The 8,617-nt window shown below is 41.6% G+C and overlaps 1 protein-coding gene across 1 annotated transcript; it reads right to left on the bottom strand.

Moving 5' to 3' along the window:
* Positions 1-6,507: 6,507 nt before the first annotated feature.
* MSGN1 (mesogenin 1) lies at positions 6,508-7,719 on the bottom strand. Its single transcript, XM_089671099.1, has one exon. It carries the CDS (start codon positions 7,350-7,352, stop codon positions 6,807-6,809), a length of 546 nt encoding a protein of 181 aa, XP_089527225.1. The 5' UTR covers positions 7,353-7,719; the 3' UTR covers positions 6,508-6,806.
* Between the last annotated feature and the right edge of the window lie 898 nt (positions 7,720-8,617).

Raw genomic sequence — 8,617 nt, 5'->3', positions numbered from 1 at the left:
CCCTCCACCAAACTTTACATTTGGCACAATGCAGTCAGGCAAGTACTGTTCTCCTGGCAAGGCCAAACCCAGACACGTTCATCAGATTGCCAGACAGAGAAGCATGATTTGTCACTCCAGAGAACACGTCTCCACTGCTCCAGTGGCGGCGTACTTTACACCACTGCATCTGACACTTTGCATTGCACTTGGTGATATAAGGCTTGGATGCAGCTGCTCAGCCATTCCATGAAGCTCTCTATGTACTGTTGTTGTGCTAATCTGAAGGCCACATGAAGTTTGGAGGTCTTTAGCTATTGACTCTGCAGACAGTTGGTGACTTCTGCTCACTGTGCGCTTCAGCATGTAATGTAATTTTATGTGGGCTACAACTTTGTGGCTGATTTGTTGTTGTTCCCAGTTGCACCCACTTTGTTATAATACCACTAACAGCTGACAGTGGGATATTTAGAAGCAAGGAAATTTCACAGATGGACTTATTGCACAGATGGCAATGTATCACGGTCAGGGGCGGACTGACCATTTGGAAACTCGGGCACTGCTTGAAGGCCCGGGGTCAGTAGGGGGCCCCATGAGATGCCCCTGGTACCTTTTTCATAGGCTTTTTTGAGTTTGGGCAAGGACACAGGGGCCCCATGATCCCCTATTGCCCGGGGGCCCCATGAATTGTCAGTCTGCCCCTGATCACGGTACCATGCTTGAATTCACTGAGCTCCTGAGAGCGACCCATTCTTTCACAAATGTTTGTAGAAGCAGTCTGCATGCCTAGGTGCTTGATTTTATACACCTGTGGCCATGGAGGTGATTGGAACATCTGAATCCAATGATTTGGAGGGATGTCCCAATACTTTTGGCAATATAGTGTACATTCACCATCCAATTTATTAGGTAAACCTGTTCAATTGCTTGGTAACACAAATTGCTAATCAGCCAATAACATGGTAGCAACTCAGTGCATTTAGGCATCTAAACATGGTGAAGATGATTTGCTGAAGTTCAAAACAAGCACCAGAATGGGGAATAAAGGGGATTTAAGTGACTTTGAACGTGGCATGGTTGTTGGTGCCAGACAGGCTGATTGAAGTAGTTCAAAAACTGATGATCTACTGGGATTTTACCGAACAACTATCTTTAGGGTTTACAGAGAATGATCCGAAAAAGAGAAAATATCCAATAAGCAGCAGTTGTGTGGATGAAAATGCCTTGTTGATGTCTGAGGTCAGAGGAGAATGGGCAGACTGGTTTGAGATGATAGCAAGGCAACAGTAATTCCTGTCAATATGGACCAAAAACTCTGAGAAATTTTCCATCATCTTGTTGAATCTATGCCATGAAAAATTAAGGCAGTTCTGAAGGGAAAAGGGGGTCCAACTCGGTACTAGCAAGGTGTACCTAATAAAGTGTCCGGTGAGTATAGGTACTTTTGGGCTGAAGGAAAGAAATCTAGCAGCTTCCTCCGTCTATGCATAACAGTGCAGATGGACGAATCTCCCCTGCTAACACTTGGAAAATAATAATAGCTATGCCTGCATGCTCTTTATTGATTTTAGTTCAGCATTTTCCAATGTAACGTGCTGCTAAACTGAACATTTTGGGATTGAACCCAATGCTTTGTAACTGGATTTTGGTAATTGTTACTCATCAGTGCTGTCCCTTAGTACAGGGGTGCCACAGGGATGTGTGCTAAGCCCTTTTCTGTTTATTTTATACACTTATGATTGTGTTTCTCACTTTGAGGTGGACTCTGTGTTAAAATTTGCAGACGACACCACGCTAGTGGGGAAAATAAGGGGCAGCAACTAATGTGCATATCACCAGGACATTGAAAATTTAGTTGGATGGTGAAGAGAGAACAACTTACAGTTAAATATAGCAAAGACAAAAGAGATGATTACAGATTTTAGGAAAGTACGGGAGGTTAGTTATGAGCCAGTGGTGATTAATGGGATGGAGGTTGAGAGGGTAGAGGAGTTCCACTTCCTGGGAACAATAATTATGGAGGATCTGTCATGGACAGGGCATATATCCCATCTGGTGGGCAAGGCTCATCAGAGACCGTACTTTCCGAGGAAGATATAGAGGGCAGGCTTTTCAGATTGGGTCCTTTTTAACTTCTATAAAGCTGCCATTGAAAGTGTGTTAACGTATCACATTTCTTTGTGGCAAGGATCATTCATGACAGGTTTTAAATGCCTTGCAAAGGGTGATAAAAACTGCACAAAAGACTATTGCAGGAGTTAGTCTGAGTATTGATGAACCAGGGGAGGGGAGGGGAGGTGTCTTTAGAGAGCGATGAATATATTGGAGGATACTTCACATCCACGTAATTATTATTATTATACAGTATTTATATAGCGCCGATTTACTCAGCACTGTACATTATAATGGGAGACAGTACAGTAACAATACAATACACGAGGGGTTCGAGGGCCCTGCTCCTTGGAGCTTACAATCTAGGAGATGGTCTGTATACATTGCTACCTTCTGGTAGGCGGTATAGAAGTATTGGCTCTCGTACCACTAGGTTGCGGAATAGCTTCTTTCCTCGATCTTTGCGGCTCTTGGACTCTAGAGAGCTTGTTGAATAAATGGATTGGGAGTTATGTTTTTATTACAGTATGTTGTTTTTCGTTAAGTGTTTTTATGATGAGCGCGGAATTCCTTTTTTTAATGTGAGGGAACTTCAACTGTGTTTCATTTTATGATTGTTGTAAAATGACAATAAATCTTCTGATTCTGAATCTTGTATTCTGATTCTTGTATTCTGACAACCACAGTATTATTATTAATATACAGGATTTATATAGCGCCAGCAGTTTGTGCAGTATCCATGGCACTCAGAATAACTGAATGGTGACTGCATCTCATTGGATGCCCCTTATAAAACTGATTAGCTGGCCATACATTATACAATTTTCTTATTCAGTTTCCTTTAGATCTACCTTCAACCTAGGTAGTGCAAGGGCCTGTCTGATTGCATACAAGTTGAAAGTGATTATATTTGACCTCATATTATATGGTTTTGGTAAATCTAAAGGAAATATATACAATGTATGGCCAGGCTTAGTTGTCCTGCTTTAAGGTAATTCCCTGATTTCAGCATATTCTAAGCTACTGACCAGATACAAGCATACAGCAAATTAAGTCAGAATTCCTCATTTTCACACTTGTTTCAGGTCAGTGAATTCAAAGACAGCAATAGTACCCTCCAGATTTCTCTATGTAAAGTGGAAACTTATTTTTAATTATGGATAGAATGTGGGGAGGGGAGTTTAAAACCTATCAGTTTATTTTTTGTGGTTTGTGTCACATTGGGGAGATTTGACTTCACTTCCTGCAGATACAACAGTGATTGAAGTTCCCCTCCTAGACAGTTGTCCCAAAATCAGTTACCCCATTGCAATAGGTACACTCACCACTTGTTCTGGAGACAGCTGCTCAATTTACAATTTCCCATCACTTTTCGTGTCAGTGACCATAGGACAAATAAAGAGGGTAAATGTTCCCTGCAGGGGATCACAGACAGCAATAAAAACCTGACAGGGTCTCTTACCTTTCCCCACTCCATCCAAAATGTAAAACAACATGGCTGGAATTAGGCTCTAAAGTGACGTTCAAGTGAAACTGTAAAAAAAAGTCAGCAGCTCCAAAACTGCAGCTGCTGACTTTTAAAAAACAGCCACTCACCTGCCTGTCCCTCGGCCCAGCGGTATCCTCCCCGCTGCCCGTTTCACCAGCCGTCCTGTGTTCCCCACGCCGGCATCTTCAGTGTGGGCACCCGGCTGTGACAACTTGCGGCTTCACAGCCGGGCGCCCACTGCGCATGTGCGAGTAGTGCTGCGCCTTCTGAACTGTCCTGCAGTCTTCTGGGATCTGTCATGTGTCTCAAAAGACTACAGTGAGGGATGGGGGGGACACCTTCCGCTTCCAATCTCCTAGGCCAGTGGTGGGCAACCTTTTTTTTCAACTGAGCCAAATCTCGCCAAAACCACGATTGAAATTTATTTTGAGAGCCACATTTTTAAAACTGAAAATACATCCCCCACATAGTAATTCATCCCCCATAGTAATTCATCCCCCATATAGTAATTCATCCCCCATATAGTAATTCATCCCCCATAGTAATTCATCCCCCATATAGTAATTCATCCCCCATATAGTAATTCATCCCCCATAGTAATTCATCCCCCATATAGTAATTCATCCCCCATATAGTAATTCATCCCCCATAGTAATTCATCCCCCATATAGTAATTCATCCCCCATATAGTAATTCATCCCCCATAGTAATTCATCCCCCATATAGTAATTCATCCCCCATAGTAATTCATCCCCCATAGTAATTCATCCCCCATATAGTAGTTCATCCCCCATAGTAATTCATCCCCCATAGTAATTCATCCCCCATATAGTAATTCATCCCCCATAGTAATTCATCCCCCATATAGTAATTCATCCCCCATAGTAATTCATCCCCCCTATAGTAATTCATCCCCCCTATAGTAATTCATTCCCCATATTGTGTCAATTCACTTACCTTTGTTCCGCGCGTTCCTCTCGCCGTGTTCCCGCGCCGTTCCGGTCTTCAGGGCGGACTGTGAGAGGAGAGGAGTTCGTCACGCTGCTCCGCCTACATCCTGACAGCCAATGTTTGCCACGCTCCGCGGGCCGGATTAAAAGGTCCGCCGGGCCATAGTTTGCCCATTGCTGGGCTAGCTGCAGAGTCCTGACTTTTGGGGCGGCCGCCCGAGAGGAGGGAGGGGAGCGGGCGCCCGGCACACAGAAGAGCCGCATTAAAGTGTGGAAAGAGCCGCATGTGACTCGCGAGCCGCGGCTTGCCGACCACTGTCCTAGGCGATCGCAGCAGAAGTGGGAGCGGGTACCTGTCAATTTCAGGTACCCACTCCCCAAAGGTGCCAATTCTTAACGGGGAGCAGGGGACCAGTCCTTAAAACTGAACTTCCCCTTTTGAGTGGAGCTCCACTTTAAGGAATTACATAAGAAGCAGAAATAGGTCTATAGCAGACTTTCTTAACCTCTTCAACACAGAGGAACCCTTGAAATAACTTTCTGGTCTTAGGGAACCCCTGCTAAAAATGACTATATCTACAACTTGTGATGATCAGTGGAAAGAATGCTCCTTACCCTTGTGGACATTGGGAATAATTACCTCCTTGCAGAAAGCTAAAAAAGATCAATGATGTCAGTGGGAACTTACCTGAGAGGCATAAATTGCTCATTGCTCAGAGAACCGCTAGCAACCTCTGGAGGAACTCTGGGGTTCCATGAAATTCGTTTAGTGGGTGACCCTGTTGGACAGTAAATTGTTGGCTGAACAGTGCCTGCATTTAATCAGATATTCTGACAGCCTCCACAATACAATAGTAATCACAAACCCCAGCGCCAAAGAAATATATAACCCCAAAAAATATATATAAACTGCTGCTGTACACAAGTGCAATGCACCAAAAAATATAAAATCAATATAAACAGCGCAAATACAAAACCTAAAAGAATAAAAATAGAATATATTTTATATTTTTTATTTATATTTTTATTCTTTTAGGTTTTGTATTTGCGCTGTTTATATTGATCCACAATACAATAGCCCAGCAAAAAAGTTGTCCAATCGCAATGTAGATGGAGGAATTTGTTAGATTTTTGTATGACCAGCTTTAGTTGTTTCACAAGACCACTTAAAGGGTGACTCTAAGAAAATATATACACCTTTGTTTAGGGAGGTAAGGGTAATCTGTAAATTCTATTTAGCTCTGTGCTGAAGGACACCCCAGAGGAACAAAAGGAATAACTTACAGAGTAACTTTACTTCCTCAGACACTAAGATCTTACAATTCCTACTCTTATTTGTAAGATTTTATGCTCTGACTTGTTCCAAAAAAAAGTGAAACGAGTTGGATTAGCTAATATAGCTAACAGCTTTGAGTCAGTTTTTTTAAGTTAGCCTCCATACATAACTCAATGTGTGGGCAGCATCCCATGTTAATAGCTGATACATGATTGTAGCAGACAAAACTGTACTGGGATGGAGTACTAACTCAAAAGCAGACCTGGAACTTAAAATAGTCACAGATTTATTCAGTACCAAACACCAGTAACAAACTCATATAAATATACATAAAATGTGCAATTTTGTGCTATTCCAAACATTACCTATATACAAACAGTACTATGCCACTTCAAGAGAATAGTCCACTACACACATGACAAGAAAAGGTGAATAGTTCTCTTGTCTTTGTAGGTCTACTTCTCCTATAGGAAGATAGGTTGTGTGGTTGGTGAAAAATGTATAGACATGTCTTTTGCAGTGGCAACTGATAGCATTGTCCAACCAACATTAGAACATCATATTGCTCAATGGTTGTAATAAGCATGAAGGTCGATTATGTTGTTGATGAAAAATGTCAAGTCTTTTGCAGTGGTGGCAAACAGCATTGTCCAACCAACATTAGAACATTGTATTGATCAATAATTGTCATGAGCAAGAATATCTGGTATATGGTTGTTGAAAAATGTCCAGACATTGTCTTTTGCAGTGGTGAATAATAGCACTGTCCAACCAACAATATAGCATAATATTGGTCAATGATTGTCATGATCATTAAGGCATCAGATGGAGATCACCGGTCCATAGGTTATCTCACCCTGTTTAGCATCCAACTGTTCGATAAAGCTGGTCAGTTATTTGTTTGCTACACTGATTCCCCATCAGCAAGCTTGCCCATTACCAGTAGAACTTGGTGTTGTTAAGGTCCTCATTTGATCCAGGTTCTGAACAAGTAGTAAGTCTATTTTCCCTTGGTGCTGTTAAGGAGATTGGTCAGCTCCCCAATGTAAGAGATGGTACATTTTAGTGTCTGGATCTTTGTAAGGGGTTGTCTACCCTGGCTGTAGATAGGTGGCAAATTCCTGCGTAGGGTATGAAGAGCTTCAGCTATGGCTCTCATCCTCATCTTCTCCCTCTCGCTGGCCTTTCTCCTGCGCTGGGCACTCATTGCAGCTTTTAGAGTGTGTTGACCACGTCTGCCATGGCCTCCTTTGCCATTTTCATGCGGGCATTCACCATCAGGGTACTGCAACAACCTGTATGCCACCATATCATTTCCATAAGGTAGGTCCTCCAAGCTAGGTGGACGGGAGCAGCCAGAGAGTGGAGACTCATAGGAGGCAGCAGGAGACAAGCTTTGGGGGGAAGGTGTTTCACTCAGGCTGTAGTTTTCTGAGTTATTTTTCCAGTTCCAAGAGGTGGTCAAGTAAGCAGATTCAGGGTCAGAGTCTGAGACCAGTGTATAGTCCTCCTCCATTTTAATAATAGGCTGGTGAAGAGTTTCCATGAAGTTGCAGAGCTGCGATAGGTGGTCCTCAGTCTACCTGCGTACTCTCAAGTGACAGCCAACTCCAGTCTGTATAAGTTCCTTAGAGAGGGGGGGAAGAACCTTTTTATACACAGCTGTCACATCAGATGTGGGTGTCTCAATGGAGCAGTTCAAAGAAAACAGCAAAGTGCTAAGATGGAAAATGAACTCCTGAAGTGTGACTTTAGTCTCATTGGGAATTATCAGCTCTCAGCTAAATTGTCTTTCACTAAACAAGGCTAGGGGGGTGGGGGGGGGGGTGGGGGTAGAAGGGGAAGGAGGAAGGCTGGAGAGATCTTAAGGATGCAAATTGACATTTTAGTAATAGGCAAAGAGATTAAGCTGCACTTTGTTTACCAATTAATTAAAACATGAAGAAGTAGTAGCAATGCCTTTTGCCACATCGAAAAATATTATTATTATACAGGATTTATATAGCGCCAACAGTTTGCTCAGCACTTTACAATATATTATTATTATTATACAGTATTTATATAGCGCCAACAGTTTGCTCAGCACTTTACAATATATTATTATTATTATACAGGATTTATATAGCGCCAACAGTTTGCTCAGCGCTTTACAATATATTATTATTATACAGGATTTATATAGCGCCAACAGTTTGCTCAGCGCTTTACAATATATTCATATTATACAGGATTTATATAGCGCCAACAGTTTGCTCAGCACTTTACAATATATTATTATTATACAGGATTTATATAGCGCCAACAGTTTGCTCAGCGCTTTACAATATATTATTATTATACAGGATTTATATAGCGCCAACAGTTTGCTCAGCACTTTACAATATATTATTATTATACAGGATTTATATAGCGCCAACAGTTTGCTCAGCGTTTTACAATATATTATTATTATACAGGATTTATATAGCACCAACAGTTTGCTCAGCGCTTAACAGGAGACAATACAGCAACAATACAGTTCAATTACAAGAGGGACAGGAGGGCCCTGATCCTGGGAGCTTACAATCTAGGAGAATATGTGCATATCAATACAAATGACTCTAATGAGAATAAAGGCTTTTGCTTAAATTGTTACACACATTTTACAGTTATAAATTCTATACATTTTACATAAATTTTGTTTAAATGTTTACTTACATATAAGCTCTAACAATAAACTTTTCTTATTCTCTCCCTTTGCATCTATTTAATGTAGCATTGGAAGCGTTTTATTATATCTGTTTGGCAAGTGCAAAAAAATTGCCAAAAACC

The sequence above is a fragment of the Staurois parvus genome, unplaced genomic scaffold (assembly GCF_062004578.1).
Source record: "Staurois parvus isolate SC_StPar_1 unplaced genomic scaffold, SC_StPar_1.0 ptg000098l, whole genome shotgun sequence".
In the NCBI taxonomy this organism is placed as follows: Eukaryota; Metazoa; Chordata; class Amphibia; order Anura; family Ranidae; genus Staurois; species Staurois parvus.
This window is presented reverse-complemented; position numbering and strand designations above follow the sequence as displayed.